This window comes from Monodon monoceros, unplaced genomic scaffold, assembly GCF_005190385.1.
Source record: "Monodon monoceros isolate NGI ecotype Baffin Bay Population unplaced genomic scaffold, NGI_Narwhal_1 Super_Scaffold_4, whole genome shotgun sequence".
In the NCBI taxonomy this organism is placed as follows: Eukaryota; Metazoa; Chordata; class Mammalia; order Artiodactyla; family Monodontidae; genus Monodon; species Monodon monoceros.
This window is the reverse complement of record NW_021703781.1, coordinates 81,623,172-81,644,550: the sequence shown is the minus strand read 5'-3', so window position 1 is coordinate 81,644,550 and position 21,379 is coordinate 81,623,172. Positions and strand designations below refer to the sequence as shown.

General features: G+C 59.6%; 1 protein-coding gene across 4 annotated transcripts in view; it reads right to left on the bottom strand.

The window, feature by feature from the left end:
* INPP5A (inositol polyphosphate-5-phosphatase A) overlaps positions 1 to 21,379 on the bottom strand; it is a 182,643-nt gene that overhangs the window by 82,124 nt on the left and 79,140 nt on the right. For all 4 annotated transcript variants that reach the window (XM_029245171.1, XM_029245170.1, XM_029245172.1 and 1 more), the window contains exons 3-4: positions 14,655 to 14,755; positions 11,030 to 11,117 (exon numbers count right to left, since the gene is read on the bottom strand). In XM_029245171.1, coding sequence (XP_029101004.1) covers positions 11,030 to 11,117; positions 14,655 to 14,755 — 189 coding nt within the window. The remainder of the gene's footprint in view (positions 1 to 11,029; positions 11,118 to 14,654; positions 14,756 to 21,379) is intronic.

Below are 21,379 nucleotides of genomic sequence, written 5' to 3'. Positions count from 1 at the left end.
AGCTCTCTTCACACCTCCCAACTGCACAGCTGTGTGTTTGCCCCAGCGTCCACGAGGGCAGAGAGTGTGAGGATGTCAGGTCACACGTAGGGTCACATGTAGCACGTCACATGCTGTGGGTTGAGTGTCGCGTGTCTGCATGCTTGCTCACTGGAGTGTGCAAGCTCCACGAGGGCAAAGAGCGTGAGTGCGCTGTGTGTAGCGCATGGGGAATCGCAGGCAGCGTGGCGTGTGTCCCGTGTCTCTGCGTCCGTGGCACCCGCAGTAGGCCCAGCACACAGCACAGCACGCGTGTCCTGCAGCCAAACTGAAAGGCTCCCCTGCCGAGAACAGCAGACTCGGCTCTCAGAAGGCCGACACCTGTGGTCTCGGCTCCGCGCGTGCCAACACACCAGCAGGACTGGGCCAAGCCTGCGCAAGGAGCCTTCTGCGGCTGCCCCCAGGCAGTCTTCTTGGTCTTTGGTGGGAAATGGAGGGCAGTGCTCCGAACTTCCTACGGCAGCCAGCAAGCCTCTGAAGGGCACGTCATCCTCCGAGACACATGTTCTCATCTGAAACGTGGCTTCTGGGGGGAAGTGGTGCCCAAAGCGAGGGGCAGGTACCAGTGCTCCAGAAATGGGCATTACAGCTGGAAAATAGGACCCAGGACTGGACACTCAGGGGTGTCTGGCACTCAGACAAGCTCCCTGCTAGAGAGGGGTCATCTCAGCCCCCAGAGGGCAGGCCACGTGTCCAGGCTGGTGGGGCTCCTCCCACCTCCCACCCAAAACCCCGACTGGCTGACGCCACACCTGGGGTCCTCCACCCTACCATCATGCTGGTACAGCAGCCATTGCCATGTCCCCCTCACTCCACCACCTCCAAACAGGATGGAGAAAAGCAGCTCCTTCCTCCTGGACCCTCCATCCCTCCCAAACAGGCCCGCCTAAACCCCCGAGGGCTCTGTCCTCTGCGGGACCCAGTGACACCTCCGTGCCCCAGCCAGTGGCCCTCCTTCCCTCTGGCCAGCACGCCAGCCACTCTCAGAAACGTCTCCAGCCTTCCCGACCTGGCCTGGCCTAGGCGGCGGTCAGGACCCCAGGCTCTCGGGCAAGGCACTGAGGCAGCCTCGTGGCCTGGGATTCAAGTCCAGGTGAGGCAGACAAGCCGCCACGGCCTTGGCCTCCTCCTGCACCCAGTATGGGCAACCATGGGCCGCGCGAGGATGCCAGGAGAGGCCTTCCATGGACGGCTCCCGCCGGAGCAGACACGGGGCCCTGCACACGTGCTTTCCATGGCACCAGCACTCAGCATCACCTGTGGGACGGCCCACACAGGACCTGCAGCCACTGCTTCCCACGGCCACGAGCAGGCACACAGGGGCCCTCCTGGAGCTAAGGACCACACGGCAGCCTTGGGCACACAGAGCGCGGGGTGGGGCAGCACACCGCCCCCCCGGGGCCCTAGGCACAGCCCCCTTCTTCCTGCCACCCCGGGGTCCAGCCCAGGGAGCTCCCACGCCTGGCGGTGCCCTGTTCCAGCCACCAGTGGGAACGGCCACTGGCTCTCGGGGCAGCAGGACCCGCTGTCAGCCACGAGACATGTTTAAAGTCTGCCAGGTCTTCCCAGGTGAGTTTTCACCTCACAACGGCCCCACAGAAGGTGCCACACAGCACTTCCTCTGTCCTTCCCGAGTGGCCCCCAGTCCCCAGCCCTCCCGCCTTCCTGCCAGGCCCGCGGACCCAGACTGTGCGGCGACCCGATGCGCCCAAGCTTTCGGGGCCTCTGGAGAGGAGGGCCTCCGGAAGCACCCAGCCTGGCGTCTCCTGGGCTCCCAGAAGATCACCGCATCCAAGACTCAAGCCGCGTGGTTGTAGACAGCTCTCGGACCCCCGGGGTCACAGCCCGGTGGGCAAGTGGGTTTTCAGAGGCCCCGGAGGGCTCTGCCCCACCGCTGGCCCACAGCCAGGACACACCCAACTCCGCGGAACGCACGGCCAGATCAAACTAGCCCAGCAACTGTCCTCCTCGCTTGATAGCCCAACGCCAGCTCATCCGTTAGAGGGAAATAAAGAAGTCGAGCCTAAATGCATAAAAAATTATGATGGAAGCCCTAAATAAGGCCCCGGCTGCAAGCTTATTGAGTCAAAAATCAATCAATCAATGAACAAGTGGATTAGGCGCACCTCATAAGCCCCAAAGAAATAATTCGCCCAAACGCTGGGATTTAACAGTTGAGGACCAAATTCCAACACTTTTAGGAAGTAAATAATGAAAAATCAATTTAAAGAAAAAACAGATCAAGAACCCTGGGCTCTGGCCCGCGGACACGTTTATTGCTGAGTGCCGTCTCTCGGCTGACCCGAAAACTTCGGGAGGCGTTTATTTACTTCCAGCACCTTCCAGAGATCAATATTTTTAATTTGGATCTCAGTTATTATTTTTCACATCACAGCAGCGGGGTGCAGAGTAAAGTGGCTCATATTTTAGTGCTAAAAAGATCGATATGACAGTTTCACCTTCCCTGCAGCCCCTGCCGCTGCCCGGCCGCACATCACCACGTCCCACGGGGCTGCAGGGGCCGCAGCGGGAGCGGCCGTCCCCCACCCCCGAGGCCGACAGCTGTGATTTAGCTGAGCGTGGAGGGCCCGGTGCCCTCGGAAAACCAATCTTGCTTCCCTCACTTTATCAGGCCTGTCTGGACCCACAGGCGGGGCAAGAGGCTGGGAGACGGGGCGGGGCCGGAGGGGCCCCCTAAAGTAGGTCGGTTCCCTCATCAGGATGCGTTTGCCCTCCTCCCCTTCCCTGGATCAGAGAACATCAGTAAGCTCCATTACTTTTCTATAAATTTTCCCTAAAATCTTATCCAGGAGAGCAGAGACAGGGAAGGGGCAGGTCTCGGAGCAAGGAGCCAGGAGGGTCCAGGAGGGCGTCTCCTCGGAAGGAGCGTGGCTTCCGGCCTGACCCTGCACAGGCACTGGGCCACCGAGGGGCGGGGGTAGGGCCCTGGGACACGACAGAAAAGAGCAGCTGCCACCACGGCTGGAAGGCAGGCCCAGACCCTCCTGCAGAAGGAGACCACCGAGGCCAGCGCAGACCCTCCAGACTTGTGCTCCGCCGGTGAGGAGAGGAAGCAGCCCCCAAAACAGGGAGGAGAAGGAAGAAGAGGGAGCTGCTTTGGTGGTGACCTGCCTTCACGGGGTCCCGGGCCCAGGAGCCACCAGCATGGACAGTGGAGTGAGTGGGAACGCAGATGGACCCTCCAGGGCGAGGACCTCCTTGGGGCACACACCGACCCCCACACCCACCCCAGGCGCCAGGGCCTGTCCTTGGGCCTCCTGGTCTGACGTGGAGGGAGAAATGCCATCAGGCCACTGCGCGCTCTTGGCCTGGGGACCCATGGACAGGTGGGTTTGCAAAGCGCAGCTTTAGGCCAGGGATGGAGAGGTGCTTCCTGGAGGGGCCTGAAAGGGTCGCTTCTCCCAACTTCAACATCACCCCCGCCCCCGACCAGTGAGGCCACGGTCCCGGGAAACCTTTGTGAGCCTTGAATTTGTGTCAGTGGGTTTCTGGTCTGGCTGCACTCTCACCCCACAGGAAATGAAGCCCACCCATGAGCCCCTTCCAGGGGCCAAGTTAACCGCGGATGAAGCTGGAGGCCGGTGGTGGGAAGCAGAGGAGGGCGAGCCTGGGACCCTGGACAGCGCAGGGCCTCCATCTTCCAGGTGCAGCCCTGGAGACTCTCCCCCCCGCCGGCCTTCCCGGTGCCCTGGGGACACAGGTGCCGGCCACTGACAGCCGCTGACCAGTCTGCCCAGACGCAACCCCACTTTCCGAGCTTTGAGGGGAAGTCGGCACTCTCCCAGCCCATGGACACCCGCGTGGCTGCCCCGACCGCATGGCTCCCCCTGGGCCCATGACCCCAGCCCGGCGCCAACAGGGGGAGCCCTCCGCCAGCCTCCGGCCCGCGCTCCCCAGGCGTCACGTCCACTGGACAGACGGCCACGCGGCTCAGGTCCTGCAGGCTGACGCCGGACAAGGGGGACTCGCGAAGGCACCGCCAGAAAGGCCCCTCCCAGCACAGACGCGTGCGGGGCTGACGTGGTGCCACTGCGGGAGGGGCGGGGAGGGGAGGGGTGAGGCCAGGGCACGGGGCGGCCATGCCCGCCCCGCCGCAGAGACGGAGGGGGCCGCCCGCCCTCTGAGGGGGCGACGCCCTCCAGGCTCCCCGCCCAGTCGCCCGAGCAGGCCAGGTCGGGAGGCTCTGGGGGGTCCTGCCCAGCAGGCTGGAGCTGATGCCCATGGCCGCCAGCTGCTCCACCAGCAGGTGTTTCGGGGAGAAAACCAAGCAAGGGCCTGTGCCTGCACCTCACGTGCTCGGAGCACCAACCCTCTGTACCAGGGGGCTCCCCAGGGACTTGCGTCAGCCCCACCCCTCAGGTGGCCCCTCTGGTACTGCACGTTGGGGTCTCTGGGCCAGGCTGCGTGTCCTGCCTCAGGAGCGAGGTGCCTACCCCATTCTCCTCCCCTTCTTCATCACAGGTGACCAGGTGAGGGGGGAGGATGCGGGGGCCCCAGGTGAGGGGGGCACGTGAGTGGCCACTGGCTGTGCCTGCTTGGAGCCTTCACCAGCCCTGAGAAGCCCTGAACTTACACTGATAAACAGCCCACTCTCCTTCCTCTGAGGAAAGTCCCAATCCACCTTGGGGCCCATCCTTGTAACTGAGAAGGTTTCTTCCAAGCATTCTTGTATGAATCACTTTTCTGACAAAGTCACAGATTCACATCACGTGCCCGACTATTAACGCTCTTCCACCGGACTCCATGGTTAAATCCAATGATGTACAGGGGGGTGCTCACACTGCCACTGCTGACGCTTCTGTCATGAGCACGCATGACAGACGTGGGGAGCCAGGCCCTGGGAAGGGGCAGGATGTGCATATGAAAAGGAGGGGCACTGGAGGGAGGAGGGAAGGGAGAGGCCCGGGAGGAGGCAGGCTAGCACTCTGACCTCTCCTGGGGCAGCCGGTCCACGGGGCCTGCGAAGCAAGGGCACCCAGGGAGGGCAGGGCTGGTGCAAAGGGCCTGCAGTACCTGCAGGGGACGGAGGAGGGAAAGAGCAGGACGGAGGGTGCGTCGGGGTGGCAGCCACGTTCCTCGGGACACGGGCTTGCAGAACGCAGCACCACCGCGGTGCAGGAGGGACGGCTGAACGACAGCCGTGCCCCCTTCTCTTGGTCTCCTCTGCATTTTTCTTTTTAAAGGCATTTTTTTTAAAGATTTTTTTTCACGTGGACCATTTTTAAAGTCTTTATTGAATTTGTTACAAGATTGCTTCTGTTTTACGTTTTGGTTTTTTGGCTGCCAAGCATGTGGGATCTAGTTCTCCAACCAGGGATCGAACCTGCACCCCCTACGCTGGAAGGGCGTCCCAGCAATAACCGGGCTCACCCCACCACGTGGTGCCTGGGAGGGACTCGGGAGCCGCCATGGGAACAGGGAGCGGGTGGGTCAGGCCTTGCAGGACCCCCGCAGCCACACCTCAAGGGACCCCGCAAGGGGCTCACCGGAGTGGCCTCTTCTGGGCACTCCTGCTTGTGCTCCCTGGAGACGGTCACCTTCCGTGAGCGCACCTGGCATGGCGGGAACAGAACCCGCGTCTGAACTCTCCGGGGGATTAAAACTGGGCCACCTTGCCTCTTTCAGGCAAACACAAAATCACTGGGGGATGTTGGGCGTCGACGTCGGCCAGGAGACCCAGGGTGTTTACCACCTCACCACGGAAAACGCTTGGGCGAAGGCCGTCCAGGGCGCTGGCTGCACAGCCCAACCCTTCCTCTGCTGGACGCCCCGTCCAGAAGCCCACGTCCGCTCCGGCAGCCTTGGGCAGGGGGCGGGGCCGGGGAGGGCGGGTGCCTGGGGGGCAGCCCCTCCCTCGGGGGTTCTCCTTCACTGTCGCGTGCCCTCCAGCCCGCCCCTGCCCCCACCTCCCCAACTATGCCCTGCATGAGCCTTCTGTCTTCCCAGCCTCCTCTCGGGGAAACTCGCCCAACCCGCGGTCTTCAATGCACGTACACCCGGATGGCCTGGAGGTCTGTCCTCAGGCCGGCACCCCCCGTGAGCTCACACTGGTGCATCCATGGCTCTGGACCCATGCTGGGGGCGCCCGGGGCATCCACGTCCAGCCCACCACTGCATCCTGGCCCCTCTGCCCCAGGATGTCTCCTTCCCTGCTCAGAGCATGGCTGCCGGGCACCGGCACTGGCACCAGCCCAGGCCCCGGGCAGCACAGGGAGCAAGGCTGCTGCTCCCGGACTCTGGATTCGAGGAGGAAGACACGGTAATCAGAAGGCCAACCCCAAGCACACCAAGGTGGCCGGTGCCCAGAGACGAGGAGGGCCCAGGGTCTGAGGTGCTGCAGCAGCCTGCAAGCTCCCTCCGTCCCGTGCGGCTCGCCCGTGGCTCTGTCCACGCCCAGGGCCAGGTCCTTGGCCCATGACGGCGGTTAATGAGTTCCCGGGAACGGGACGGACGATGCCAGCATGCCATGCTGGTGGCACCTCCGAACGAACAGACTTCCAGCTCGACCTTCCCGAAGGACATGCAGGCGGGCAGGGACCCGGCCAGTGGGCAGGGCCTGAGGGAGGGTGGCCCGCCGCAGGACGCCCAGTGGGGGACACTCTACCTCCTCAGGCCTGAGCAGACCAGATGAGCCACGTGCTTAAGTAAGCGGCCACTCGGGATGGTTCTTAGAGGCAGACAAAATTTACCGTAATCATTTTATTCAAGTCTGAAACTTGCCCTTCGAGCAGCTCCTGCTTGGGATGGGAAATGCTGCTTTGCCGCCATCTCCTGGTGAAAATGAGCATCTGCAGGCTCCTGGTGTGCCGCTGCCCCCAAGGCCACAGCTCCTCCAGGCTGCAGACCCTGCTGGCCCAGAGCCCCCCCAGGACGCCGACCCCCAGGACACAGCCCCCCAGGACGCCGACCCCCAGGACACAGGCCCCCAGGACGCCGACCCCCAGGACACAGCCCCCCAGGATGCCGACCCCCAGGACACACAGCCCCCCACCATTATGCTCATCGCCAGGTGCAGCTGTAGGTTCAGCTCTTTCTGGGAACAGGCTGCAATTTTCTGATCCCTGTTAATACCTGTGACAGCATTTATGTACAAGATAAATTCATTTCAATTTCCTTTTTCAATTAATGGCCTATTATTTGAACCACACTCAGCTAAAAATATTGCTCCAATACTATTAATCTTGTAAAAATTAAATTTTCCTCCCTCTGACAGCCAGAGGCCACCAGGCTGGGGCGAGAGGGTGGCCATGTACCTGGCCAGCGCTGCCCAGGTCCCCTCCAACAGGACGTCCAGGGGACCCAGCAAAGGCGGTTCCACGCACAACACACCGAAGGGGCGATGGACGGGCACGACGGGGATGGGGCCGCAGGGCCAGGGCCAAGCAGGATTTTATCACAAACCATTACGGTCCCAGTCAGGAGACGGGTGAGAAACACACGCCTCCCCCGGGGAAGAGTCTGGGATGAGGTCCAGACCCGGAGAGCGGAGCACCGCTGGGCCATTCCCGCCGCCCCCCACACCCCCGCCCCGGGAAACATGCCCACACTGGACTGTGGTTGCAGGAGGGGACCGGCGGCAGGACAGCAACCCTGGAAGGCAAGCCAGGCCACAGCCTCGCAGGGCCAGCCGACACACCCACCCCTCCTTGGGCAGGCTGGACCTTCATCCTCAACTCCCAGACACTGTCCAGTCCTGCAGACACCTGGAGCCACAGCCTCAGCGCCTCAGACCTGGGCTCATCCCCATGTCTGATGCGGTGCCGTCCCGTGCAGGGTCAGTCCTGCCCAGGGAGGTGCCAGACTGGAACCAAGCAGGATGGCCCTGTCACCGACTAACGTGCCATCAGTGTACTTAAGACCAAGAGAGGAAAACGCTGCCGGTTCTAACTGAGAGATGCTGGGGGTGTTGGATGCACGCTGGTCTCAGATGTAAATGTGACAGTCGACCTGTGGAGGAAGAGACTGGACGTAATATCGTCCTTAGGTACCTCCATGCACCAGCCGGACAGGAAGACCTTCCAGGCATGTCATTTGTAGTGTCTGCAGTGGTTGCACATTACCCCACCATGTGGCTGGTCCACAGTGTAAAAATACCTAATTCTGGGTACTTAAAATTACTTCCAACTTTTGTTATCAAATAATTTTTGATGACCATGCTTATACACAACAGTTTGCAAGACGGCTACTTCTCCAGTGAAGCTGCTGAGTGATGGCAATGCTCTGGCAGGTTTCTGTATTCCACTGCAAATTGTGAAGTCACAATTTAAGATAAATCTCCAGGGGTGAGGAAGACCGAAATGGAGCTCTCAGCCCCCAGGCGCCTCCAACACAAACCTTTTCTCCGCCCACCAAGCATTTGGCTGGAGGAGAGACGCAGGTTTTACGTCAGCATGTCACGACAGGTGACACAAAACAGACCACAGAGAACTAGAAAACTCAGCATTTCAGAAAACTTCCACAGACAGAGACAGTGGGAGCTCCTGGCCTTCCTGAGGCCGCAGCTTCTGTGCACAAGAACCAAGGCCCCATCCACTAACAAGCTGATACCCACGCTTCACTGTTGACTCAGTCCCAGGCGCACATAGAGCCCCACGGGGCACGGAGGCCGGCGCCAGAATAACTCCCTCAGCGGATGGCCTCTGCCCCAGGGAAACAAACGCCTCCACTCTCCCTCGGCCACCCACCCCTGCCTCAGTCTCTGGTCCACTGGGGAAGGTGTATCAGATATGTCAGCCTTTCTGAGGAATCAGTTTGATTTCGTTGATTTTCTCTAATATTCTATTTTCTATTTCACTGATTTCTGTCTTATTTTATGATTTCCTTTCTTGTACGGGCGTTGGTTAAATTTGCTCTTCATTTTAAAAACTTCTAATGTAAGCGTTTGATGCTAGAAATTTCCCTCTAAGCACTACTTTAGGTGCATCTCACAAATTTTGAAGGTTTTTAGTTTGTTTTCCGTGTAATTGGAAATAATTTCTAATGTCCTTTGTGACTCATGGGTTATTTACAAGTTTCTTGTTTATTTCCAAATATTTGGGGCTTATTTCCAGATACCGCTTTTGTTTACTCCTAATTTAGTTCCTCTGTGTGACCTCAATCTCCTACACGTGCTGAGCTGCGTTTTCGGCTCAGATTTCAGTGTGTGGAATGTTCCATGTGCACACACAGGCCAAGGCTCGTCCAGGCCCCAGACCGTCTGTGCTCTGGCCGCCAGGGTGGGAATGCTCGAGTCCTCGGGATGGACCCCCTCCCAACCACCGGCGACCCTGCACCCACCCCGACAAACGTCAGGGCAACACTCGCCTTCCCAGGGAAGGGAGTGGAGGCCGCCTCGCCCCTCGGCATGCCACGTGCCACATGCCCTGTCCACGTCCCAGGGCTGCGCGTGCAGCCACCAGCCCCGTGTCCCACGGAGGCCCGTGAGCTCACGCCGGCTGTCAGGGACTCTGCCAGCTTTCCCACACACGTAGCTCTGACACGGGTACCCGCACGATGGGCTGCCACATCCCCCTGGGGAGCTGCCTCCGGCGCCCTGGCCCCGTCACAGCCCTCGCTCTGAAGGCTCCTTCGGTATCAACTTGGCCACTCCTACCTTCTCAGAACCCATGTGGATGGTCTTCATCCTTTTGCTTGTAAAATACCCATCTTGCCACCTAAAGGAGACTGTGAGGACCCGAGCATGGTGTCCACGAGGCAGAGGCGACCAGGGCCAGGGTGGGCCATGGCGGCTCTACTGGCCGAGCAGGGACCGAGGTCTCTGAGAGGGGGAGGCGACGAGGGGCCCCGCTAACCCGCCAGCAGCAACCCGGGGACGATGCTGACCGCCTGACGCTTGTTACAGTGACTGGATCTATGGGGTTTACACATTGTACCAAACTCTGACAGATCCCAGCCACGACCTTTTCCAGCCCTTTCCTCTCCCGGCCCTCCTGGCGCTCCAGAGACACCACCTGACGTCCTGGCACTGGGCGATGCCCATCGCCAAGTCCTTCTTTCTCCACAGCTCCTGCGGCTGCAGCCCTTCAGGGAGCTCTTCCTGACGCTGTGGCCCTAAGCTGCTAACGGTGTGGTTCTCATTCCAGACGCTGCCGTTTCCATCTGAGTAAGTCCCACTTGGGGAAAGCATTTTTATTTGCAGGATGAACTGTGGAGAGGGAGCCGTTGGGGAGAAAGGGGAGAGAGAGGGGGGCTGTGTCCCCGCCCTCGAGGCCTTGCTGGGCCCGCCACCGTGGGGTGAGGCCCCTGCAAATGCGGGGAGGGTCCCCGCGGCGAGCAGCGTGGCAGAGGCAAGACCCTGGGATGCAGGATCTTGCAAATGCAGCTAAAGACAGAGACACGAACCTGCAGCCCGTGACCACCTCACAACTGGCATCAGACGCCCCGAATTTAAGGCCTGAAACCTGGCAGCAGCCTCTCTAAGCAGAGGGGAGGCGCGGTGGCACCTCTGCCCCGGCCGCTCTACGCAGGACGCTCTTCCCAGCCCCCGCTCCCCGCACGTAAGCCCCGGTCCAGGCAGCGGGCATACGGTCACCTGCTGCCGGATCCCTGGGCCAGGGATGCCTTGATGAGGGGACCCAGCAACCAGCACCTGCAGCAGGGGACGGTGTGAGCGGAAGGCCGTGGAGGACAGATGACACAAGACACTAGGGAGCACAGGCGGCCTCAGGGCTCCCCAAACACGGTGAGAGCCTCCCAGCAGCAACGGCCACTCAAAGCTGGCCGACCTCGCTGCTCCGAGACGCCCCCGCCTGGCCCTGCACCTGGCACGCCCGTGGCCACCACGCCAGCCGGGGTTGCTTCCCCGGGCATCCGCCGTCCCCCAGACCACTGTCACACTGTAATTCATGCACGGCCGCCTGTGCCCATGGCAGAGCTGGCCACCGAGTCTCTTTACGTAATCAGAGGATGGCAGCTCCAGCAGACTCTTGGCTTGGCCAACGCTTACTCCACGGAAGGAAAGTGTGCTCACCGTGAAGTGTTCCTGGGACTCGTAGTTTTCATCCAGGTAGACCCGCGCCCTGTTATACTCTTTCATCGCATCACCGGACAGCAGTTCTCTGGAAGGAAAAGAGGGAGCTGTTTAACGCACAGCCACACGGACACTGCACCCTCTTATAGGAGCGCTTACGAAGCACAGGAATGGCAGCTTGGAAACCATGCTTTACGTTGTCCTGAAAACAACAGCAACAGGGGGGAAGGAAGGAGGGGGGGAGGGGAAGGGGCAGGGGGAGGGGAAGAGAGGCGAAGGTGGCATAAACTGAGACCCACTATGCACCCTCAGTGCAGGCCGCTCCATGCCGGCCGTGAGATGAGCAGGATGGGGGCCCCTCGGGAAGCTGACACAGGGAACTCACCCAGGGCCACACACCAGGAAAGCTCGAGTCCACAGCCTGTGGGGCATCCTGGCTGTTTGCACCCAGCCCTCACAGAGGCCACACAGGCGCCCCCGGGCCTGGGCAGTCCCGCCCGCATTCGCTCCTCACAGGAGAGAAGCTGGGGACCATGACCAAGTGGCCAAGGCTTTGCAGCAAGAAGGAAGGAAGGGTCTCCAGACGTCCCTTATGAACAGGCTCCAGCCCTAACTGCACACCTCACGGCCACGCTTTGTCACCAGAAAACCCTTCAGCAGGCGACCTCGCCACCATCTCTACAGACATGGCCGGGACAGAGCTGTGGTGCACCCTCGAGTTCTGTGATGGCGCCGGATGGACAGAGGCACCTGACACCCCCCCCAACCAGCGCCCCGGCAGGGGGTGGAGGACATGGGCGCTGTGTGACCAGCCAGCACTCAGGACAGGAAGAAGAGGGGCTCCAGCTTTAAGGAGTGACAATGAGGAAGGCAGGAAGGAATAGGGAGGAGGGGAAGGAAGAAGATAAGCCTTGAGAGGATCAAACTAGTCCTCAAGCACCTACCTGCCTGCTGGGATGAACCCCAACATGCTTTAGGGGGCGAGGCAAGACGCAGACACAAAACACACACAGCAGCAGAATCAAAATTACTGACATGTTGAAGAGCAACAAATATGACCCATAATCTACAAAAAAAAGGCAACAGAAACAGATGTAGAAAGAATAAAAATGATGGAGCTTGCTGGAAATAAACTTGAAACAGATATTATAAATGTAACCAAAGATTTAAAGGAAAACATGGACACAAACGAAAGTTCTAGAGCTGAAAAATACAGCCTCAGAAATAAATTCACTGAATATGCCTAACAGCAGATTAAAACGTAAAGAAGAACAGACACAACTATATCCAAACTGCAGCAAAGAGAAAAAATGAACTGAAAAAAAACAAACAAAACCGAAAGAGCTGTAGAGACCTGTGTGACAGTCTCCCATCAGGAAGCCAGAGTCCAAGAACAAAAGAGAAGGGAAGCAACCATGCAAAAGCTTCTCCCAAATCTCAATGAAGTCATAAACCTACAGGTTGAAAAAGCTCAAAGAGCCCCAAGCAAAATAAACACAAAGAAAATCAAACTAAAGCAAAACAATCAAGTTGCTGCTAACCAGCTAGAAAGACAAACTTAGCAGTCAGGAAAAAAGACACACGATATACAGAAAATTAAGACGAGAACAACAGCCCAGTTCTCCTCAGGAACAATGGCACACAGAGAACAATGGGACAATACCCTTAAAGCACTGAAGGGAAAAAATGGACAAGCTAGGATTCTGCTTACAACAAAAGCATCTTTCAAAAACAAAGACAAAGACCCTTTTCAGATAAACAAAAGCTGAGAGAATTGACCAGCAGCAACTTGTGTTGAGATAAATGTTCAGGTTCTCAGGCTGAAGGAAAATGGTGCTGGAGAGAAAGCTGACTGTACGGAGAAGGACCCACCCCGGGAGGGGCAGGTGACTCTAGTCAAACAGGTGACATGTTCTCTCACTTTTTAACCTTTTCAAGAGGCAACCGACGGTTTCAAGCAAAAATAACAACATGTATGTGACGCAGAGCACAGGCAGGAGTAAAACATCTCCGACAACAGCAGGGGGACGGCAGGGGACGGTGGGGGATGGGAGCCGTGGGATCCCGCGAGCTCGGACGCACAGCCCTGCCGGGCGCTGCCCCTCACCTGCATCTGCTTGTCGCCGATGTGCCCAGCTTCTCCAAAGGTGTTCTTTTCTTACTGACTTACTGCAGCTCTTTATATATTTAAATACTGACGATTTCTGTCAGTAAAGTATGTTGCAGATATCTTTTCCCAGGTGTGGCTAAACTTTTACTTTGTTTATAGTGTCTCTTGATAAAGCTTTTAACTTCAACATGGTCAAATGCGTCAGTCTTTCCTCTTGTGGGCTGCACTTTTGCACCTTTTTAAAGAAATCTCTCCCTAGATGCTCTCCTACACTTTACTCTTGAATTGTCCTCGGGCCTTTTACATTGACTCAGTAATAACTGAAATTCATCCCTGTGTGTGGAGAGAACAAAACGTGCTGGGGACCCAGCTTCATGGTTTCCTGGCCCAGGACACCAGTGGTACCGCCCCCTGACCCAGCCGCCACCTGCTACACACTGGGGTGAGGCGGGGCAGGAGCTCCGCTGCCGCGCATCCAGGTGCCGCCTGCACACACACACACAGACACAGGAGGCCCTCGGGCCGGGGGAGTTGAGGACACCCCCCTTGCTGTGTTTCAGTAGTACTGCAGCAAGTCCTGCCTCTCTGCACTTCCATATTAATTCTAGCGTTAAAGTGTTAAGAAAACATTTTGATTGAAATTGCCTTAAATTATAGCTTATTTGGGGAAAGTGTGGTAGCTTTTAAAAATTTGCCTTTTAACAAAGGACCCCACAATTTGACAGCTGAAAACACGGATGGCTTGTGTCATTCCACGTCATTGGGGACTGTGACGGGGGCCGAGGCCTGGGACAGCAGCTGCACCCAGCCTCAGGCGGGGCCGCAGGCTGAGCCTATGGAGGCCCCCCACCCGCAGACCTGCGCACCACACGTGGCCCCGGCCCACCCCACCCACAGCCGCCTTCAACGACCAGCCTCACAAGTGGCACGTGTCACCTCTCCACACTCCACCGGTGGGAGCAGTCACAGGGCCCGGGGTCTGGGGTCGGGGAGGACAGGGCCACATCGCAGGGGACACAGTGCAGAGAGGGTGCCCCAGGCGCTGGGGCCAGAGGCAGGAAGGACGCTCTGGCGGCTGCTGATACCCAGGGCTGTCCGGCACGCAGCCTCTTGGCCCAGGCCTGCCGTCCCACCTGTCCTGCCCCCGCCCCTGCGCCTACTTCCCGAGGCCCGGGCCCTCGCTTCCCGTGGGGCGCCAGGCAGGCCCGGGCCCTCGCTTCCCGTGGGGCGCCAGGCAGGCCCGCCGTCCACAGAGCCACCCCGACGATGACGCTCTGTGCCCGTCCCACTGCCACAGAAAAGCCGTGGGCTGCTGCATGGACATCAGCCCCGTCTGTCCCCGGCCGCAGCAGAAGCAGAAACAGAAGCAGCAGGCTCACAGCCATCGGGCCACGTGACCGCATCTCGGCCTGGACCCGGGGGGCGCTGTCACCCCACCCCGGGCCTCGTGCTCACACGAGCGTGCCCCCCACCCCAGGAGGAAGCAGAGGGACAAGCGGCTGCCCCGGGACGTACCTGACAAACTTGTCCACGTGCGACATGGAGGCTTCATAGTTCTTCCCTCCGAACTCCTGGCAATGCAGGGCCAGGAAGTGCGGCCTGTGCGTGTGCACGACCTGGGGAGGAAACACGGCAGCGTCAGGCCCCCGCGGGGTTCCTGCCACAGTGCTTTCCCCACAAGTCCTGAGGATCTCGGTCCCCAGGGCCGTTCCCTCCCCGTTACTACAAATCCTCAGAAAGGATTCACAATTCCTCAGAACCTTCCTCGGTAATCTGGGCATTTCCTCCCAACTATAGAGTCCCGCGTGGCAGCTGCAGGGCACCTGCAAAGGCCCAGAGGAGCAAACATGCATCCTAACCTCACACGTGAGGGCAGCCATCACTGATGCTGCTACGGCCACCAGCGGGACCTGGTCCAGCCACGCAGCCCCTGGGCAGCGGAGCCAGCTTGGCCCACCTCCTCTCAGCGCCGCCCGCCCACCACAGCCCACGGGGCCAGGCCCGCCGCGTCTCCCTGGTCGCCAGGGTCCCCTGCCCGCTGGGCTCCGACTAAACTGGCCCCGAGGCAGCGCCCAACCCGCCCACACTTCAGCCACTCGACCTGGAGTCGCCTCGAAGCTGCGGCCGCTGACCCCCCCCAGCGGCTCCTCCAGGAAGCTCACAGGGATGGTCCCGAGAGCGCCATCCAGCTGCCCCCCGCTGCCCACACCCAACCCAGCACGGACCCAGCCACCCCCAGGCGGTGGCATGGACCTGCGTTTCACCCCTGCCGTAAGCCACGCTAGGTGTCTCCGGGCAACCCACAGGTCACCCGAGCAGGTGTCGACCCGCACGTGCTCACGAGGGGGCCAGGAACCCATGGCCCTGCCCTCCTGGGGTGCCGGGGACAGCGAGTCACCGATGGGGCACACTGTGTGGTGACGAGGCGGCCGTGCCAGGACATGCACCGGGGGCGTCAGCACGGCCTGGGGGAGCAGCAGGGGCAAGGGCTCCTGGGATTGGAAGGGCAGCGATGGAGGCATACCAGGAGGCCAGGCAGGGCACTTGGAGGCCGAGAGGCTGCCTGTCCCCACCTGCACCCGCCCCTCTGCCCTTCCTCGGCTCTGCTCTTCTCCGCCCCCTCCCTGGTACCTGCTGACACGGCAACACTGCCGGCTCTGAAGCCCTCACCAAAACCCACAGAACTACCTTGTCCCTCCCCAAGCCCACCATCCCAGAGGCAGGTCCCCTACACAAGGCCATCCGCGCCTAAGGCCACAGTGTCAGCGCCTGAACCCGACCTCGGCCACCACTGTGTCCTGCCCGGAGGTCAGTGCACCGTGGACAGGTGAGGGCTGCATCCAACGGGCCTTGCGGAGATGGGTGCTCTGGGAACAACAGCTATGTGGTCCCTGATGGGAAGTGGCTGCATCGAGGGTTCAGCCAGGCCACGCCAGAAAGTCGGCCACAGGGACAGAGGATGCAGGGCATCAGGCCCTGGGTGCCACGCTTCTGCGAGTCTCAGAAGGAAGCACTGCCCAGCAGTAGCTGCCCCTGACCCGCAGACGGCAGACAGCACGTCCAGCCTCGGGGAGAGTGACTGGACCTGGTCCTGCTCCAGCTGTGACATCAAAACACAATCCCCAAGACGGGGAGCCTCTTTAAACAGGAGAATTCAGACCAGAAAGTGTACTTTTCAGCCGCATGGGAAAGGTGACACCAGCCGGTACAGTGGCCTGCCCTGGCTCGCACCCTATGCTCCATTTAAGCGGGTTTACGGGACGCCCGCTGGGGTGCTTCCCCTTCCCACTGAACACAGGCGTGGACTCTCTCTGTCCCTGGTCACCAGCCTCAGGGCTCAGGCTCTCGGGGACGGGGACCAGAACAGGCCCAGACGTTTCCCCAGCTGGTGGCGCCACAGCCCTGCCCGGGGGGAAGGGGTGGGGAGGAACAGGCGGCTTGCCTCGTGCGAGCTCAGTCCTGCTCCGCGCAGGCGCTAAAACACAGACTCCGAGACAAGCTGGATGCCACCCACCGGTGGCCCCCTGGCAGGCGCCCTCACACACGATGCTCCCCGTGCAGCCCTTGCCGGCATGGAACGATCACAAGACAAAGTTCAGGAATCCCAGGGGTATCCATGCAGCAAATCACATTCACCAACCGGAAAAGACTGCAGACTGGTCTCCGGGCCTGAAGCCTGGATGCAAAGGGCACAGGGGACCCCAGTCAGGAGAGGCTCTGGGCCAGCCTGGGTCAGATCACCAGACCGACCTGCCCTCAGGCCCAAGGTCGAGTGTGCACAATGCCAGCCACGCCCACAGCTGCACACAGCAGCCTGGCCACACGGAAGCCACCAAAGGCTCCCTGATGTGTGCAGCTCTGTCACCCACCCTCTGCAGTACCCGGAACAACATATAAAACCAGACCTTCACAAAGGGGGCACAGAATTCCCCCAGGAGCAGTTCCTCCCTGGGAAGCTGGTGACTTCACACAAAGTGAATGCGATGCTCTGACACACGCAGATCGTCACGAGCGCGACTGTAAGGTTCGTGACACCAGTTCCTGTAATTCTGCAGCGTGTTCTTTGCCCAGCTCTACAACAGGGGCGGGAAAAGGAGAAGGAAGCCCCAGAGACGCTTGGGTTTTGTGGGTGAAGACGGGGCCCCGAGTCAGTGACAGGTTCCTGCAGTTCACACTGTCACCTCTTGTAACCGAGGCTGCAGGTCACCAGATCATGGCTGGGACCACGACCCAAGTCCCCAGGAGAAGCCAAGCGGAGCCGCTTTCCAAGGACTTTCCATTATGAATTAGGGCAGCAAGGACAAGGGGCCCACGTGCAGCCGCGTTAAGTCACAGACACACGGGGTCTCTCTGGGCAGGCCTGCCCACCTGTCTGCCTTCACCCGAATCCCATACACGTCGCCCTCGTAAGACGACTCTCTGCTGTGGTTTAAATTGAAATAGCCGTTTATGGCACAGAATTCACTCTTTAAGTCATATGAAACTCCTCAGACATTTGACTCTGATCCCACAAATCTCAGAAAATGGAGAAATCCAAAAAGAGCAGCCCCTCGGGAGTGGGCGGACACCCCTCGTGTGGACTCCAGAGCATCCGGGCGGCGCCCAGCAGAGGGGCCCCTTCCTGGGACGTGGAGCCGTCTCTGCGGTGGTTTATCTCTGAAACCCGTGGCGGCCTTGCCTGAGCTACAGGGCCTGGAGGAGCAGGGGCCCAGGGCAGCCCCCACCTACCCGCCCGAGCCTCAGCTGCAAAGGAGAGACGAGGCCTGTGTACGGATGGCAGGGGGACCGGGCACCGGCGAGGGAAGGGGCCTGGCAGTACCACCGAGGTGGGCGCTCCAGGAGCTGCTGGGGCTCTGGCCCTGCTGTGGGCCAGGGAAGCCCCTTCACAGCCACAGCTGAGGAAGCAAACGCCGGCCCGGGGGTGGGCAGGCTGGGACCTTGCGCCCGTGGGGGGCCGCGCCTGAGCTTACAGCGGCACCGGGGGACGCATGGGGCGGGCACCACCCCAATGGGCACGCTGTGGGCTTCCCGGGCACTCACGGGGCCAGACAGCCCACTCCTCTCAGTCTGAGGTCACCCTGCGCAGAGCACGTCTCCCTACAGCACTGCCAACGTTCTTCCCGAAGGACCAGCCCGTCCACTCGGGTTTTGCCTTAAACAACTGGGAAGAGGCGACACTCAGCATCAAGCCGGCGGGTCTGCTGGCTCCTGGACGCACGGCTCCATCTCGCCCTGGCGTACGAGGCTGGGGTCCGGGGCTGCACCACAGAGCGCCCAGAGCAAGAGCAGAGCTGGGGTTCCCCTGCCTCTCGTCTTCCCGGCCCGCACACCTGCGCACCAAGTCCGTCTGACCCCAGGCTCATCTCCACGTGTGTCTCCCCTGCCCCACCATGCTCCTCCCAGGGCCTCTTGCATCTCCACCTCCAAGAAAAGACGTGGTGCCTGAAAGCCCTCCAGGAGCACTTCTTCGTGCTGTAAACTCACAAAGGAAAGTGACAAAATGAAGAATTGAAATTCTCAGAAAAGCTGGCTTACGAGGTTTCCATTAGGATTGTGCTTGGCCAACAACAGAAAACCAACAACCAGCCGCTTGCATAAGGAGGCCGGGCTGGCAGGCAGAGATGGGGCACCTGCTCGCAGACGGCATCCAGGAACCAGCTGCTTCCACCATGTCTGCTCTGCCACTGCGAGCACTGGCTGTCATCCTCGTGACTGCAACATGGCTGCAAAGACCCCAGGCCTCATGCCTACATTCCAGGCGGGAAGAAGTGGAAAGGGCATAAGGTTAAAGGAAAAGGGGAAAGGGCTTCTTTTCTAGTGCTTTGCCTACTTTAGGCAAGAAAGCTTTCGCCAGGGACTTCTGCCTACACACTGTGTCACAGGACGCCCCCAGAAGCCACGCACAGGTGGCACTGGCTGGCACTCTGCAAGCAACAGAGCCCGGTGTGGGTCACATGCAACCGTACATCGGGGGGGGGGTGCCGTCTGCCCCCTCTGCTGCAGCCTCCGCCACACCACATACCCACCTTCCAGTCTCCCGAGTCCCAGGCTGAAGGACAATTGTAGGTTGGCCACATCTGTGACCCCCTTTGGTGCCATGGTCTCTGAAGACCACTGGTTAGCAAAGCCCTGGGCACAGACAAAGGGCTCGCTGACTAAGGAACCTGCTGTCCCTCTTCTCTTGACAGCCCCCCCGACCTGAGCCCCTCTTCAGAAGGCCGCGCTCCAGCCCAGTCGAGGTGCTGGGTGCAAACGTGCCACAGACATGCAGGTGCTTCCAGCCTGCCCAGTGCCGGCGCCTGCGACTCGGCACACAGCCAGGGCCGCAGGGCCGCGTGTCCGCGTGTCCACATGTCCCCACGTGTCCTTGGCCTGGAGCCGTGCGGGCAGCTCCCGCCCCTCCACGCCTTGCCCTCCAGTCCCCACCACTGCGTTCCGGTCTTACTCAAACACCAAGTCATCTGTCCCAGCTCAGCGGGAGGGAGACTTTCCGGCTGGACTCCCTGCGCTGCAGCTCTGCCCAGACAGAGGCTGGGGAGCCCCACCCAGCAGAGGTGAAGCCCCTGTGTGCCCACAACACCATCCCCGACTGAGCCACTTTCTGGGGAAGGATGACCCTTATCCAACACATTTTAATTGGTAATCACAATTAGATTTAAATTTAAACACAATTAAACTTAAACTAAATTTAATTCCAAATTTAAATTATAGTGAAAGTAAATTAACCTGAAACTGAATTTCCATTGATCATCAGTTTAAATCAACAGCCAAATAAAATGACTGATATTATGTTAACTCTTGAAACTCAGCGTCTTCCACACAATGACCCGAGCGACACTTCCCGATGGCCGAGCACGACCACCTTTAGGGACAACAGGCACACCTGCCTTAAGCACACACGTGTGAAAAGTCAGATCATGAGCGGTTACCGTCACGACGGTTATGAACTTCCCAGCGAGTATGTGTCTTACTTGGGTTCCCCTCTGCGTGGAGAAGCATGTGCAGGAGACCTCAGCACGTGCTTCCGCCCGGCTGTTGACAAAGGTCCCGTCTACCTAAACCTGAACCACCTGCATTACATGGACGCACCTGGCGGAGCGCCTGCCAGCGGAGCCTGGGCGGCAGGGGCAGGGAGCCCAATGGGGACACAGTGGAGGAGGGGAGGCCCTCGCTCCCCCCCACGAGAGCAGGTGGCCAAGGGGTGCAGGGAGCGGCAACCCTGGAAAACCAAGCTCCAGGGAGCAGTGCAGCCCTGTTGAACCACAGTGACCTCAAGTGGCATGGACACAGGCCCCAAGTTCAGGGCTGCTAAGAGATCGCCCGACATGCCACCTATCGGGACCCCGCACACGTCGGCGACCTCGAGGGCCACTCGCCAGGCCCGGCCATGCCTGGTCGCAGGTTCCAGCTGGCGTGGCCTCAGGTGCCTCATCCACACACAGCGGGCATGAGAGGACGTTTCAAAAGCCAAAAGGAGGTGTTTAGATGAAATCACGCCAAAATGTAACATAAAGAGGCCAAAGTCACGTCTCATTTGAAAACGAAGCTATTCAAATGACAAGATCCTTATCACGAAACATTTCAGAAGTAACGAATGATCATGGAAACGAACAGCGCACACCAAGGGACACGCCACTGCCACTTCTCTACGCCCGCAAGTCGCACGTTTCATTTACAACCAAAGGTGACGGAACAGATCCACACAGGCTTTCCCTGAACAGCCGGAGATAAACTTGCAGCCAAGTACGGGGAGCTCCTGCTCTAAGAGTAGACTCAGAAGAGCCTCGCTCCCACCTCTGGCAGCAAAAGCACCAGCGGGGCAGAGCGGGGCTTCACGACGGGGAAGGAGGAGCCTGACGGCGTCACCTGGATGGCTGGATGCCTTCCTGCAGGCACGTTAAGAGCAGTGACTAACGCCCCAACTCCATCCAGGACAGGCCACTAGGGCGTAAATTGGATTGAAAATCACATACACCAATATATTTGTATCCACGAGTTCACAGCGATACTAAAAACCCCACACGTTAGTCGTCTTGGAGTCAGGACATTCTTTTGAAAACGGCAGATAAAGAGAACGAGGCAAGAATTCATCCTGCCTCTCTCTGTACCTGCGCCCCTGGGGAAGGAAACCAAGGAGGGCAAGCGTCTCCTTAGGAAGCATCCCAGCTGCCTGGCCAGCCGCGACCACACGGAGAACCTGGAGGGCATCCCACCGCGCGAAGCGAGTCACAGAGAGACCC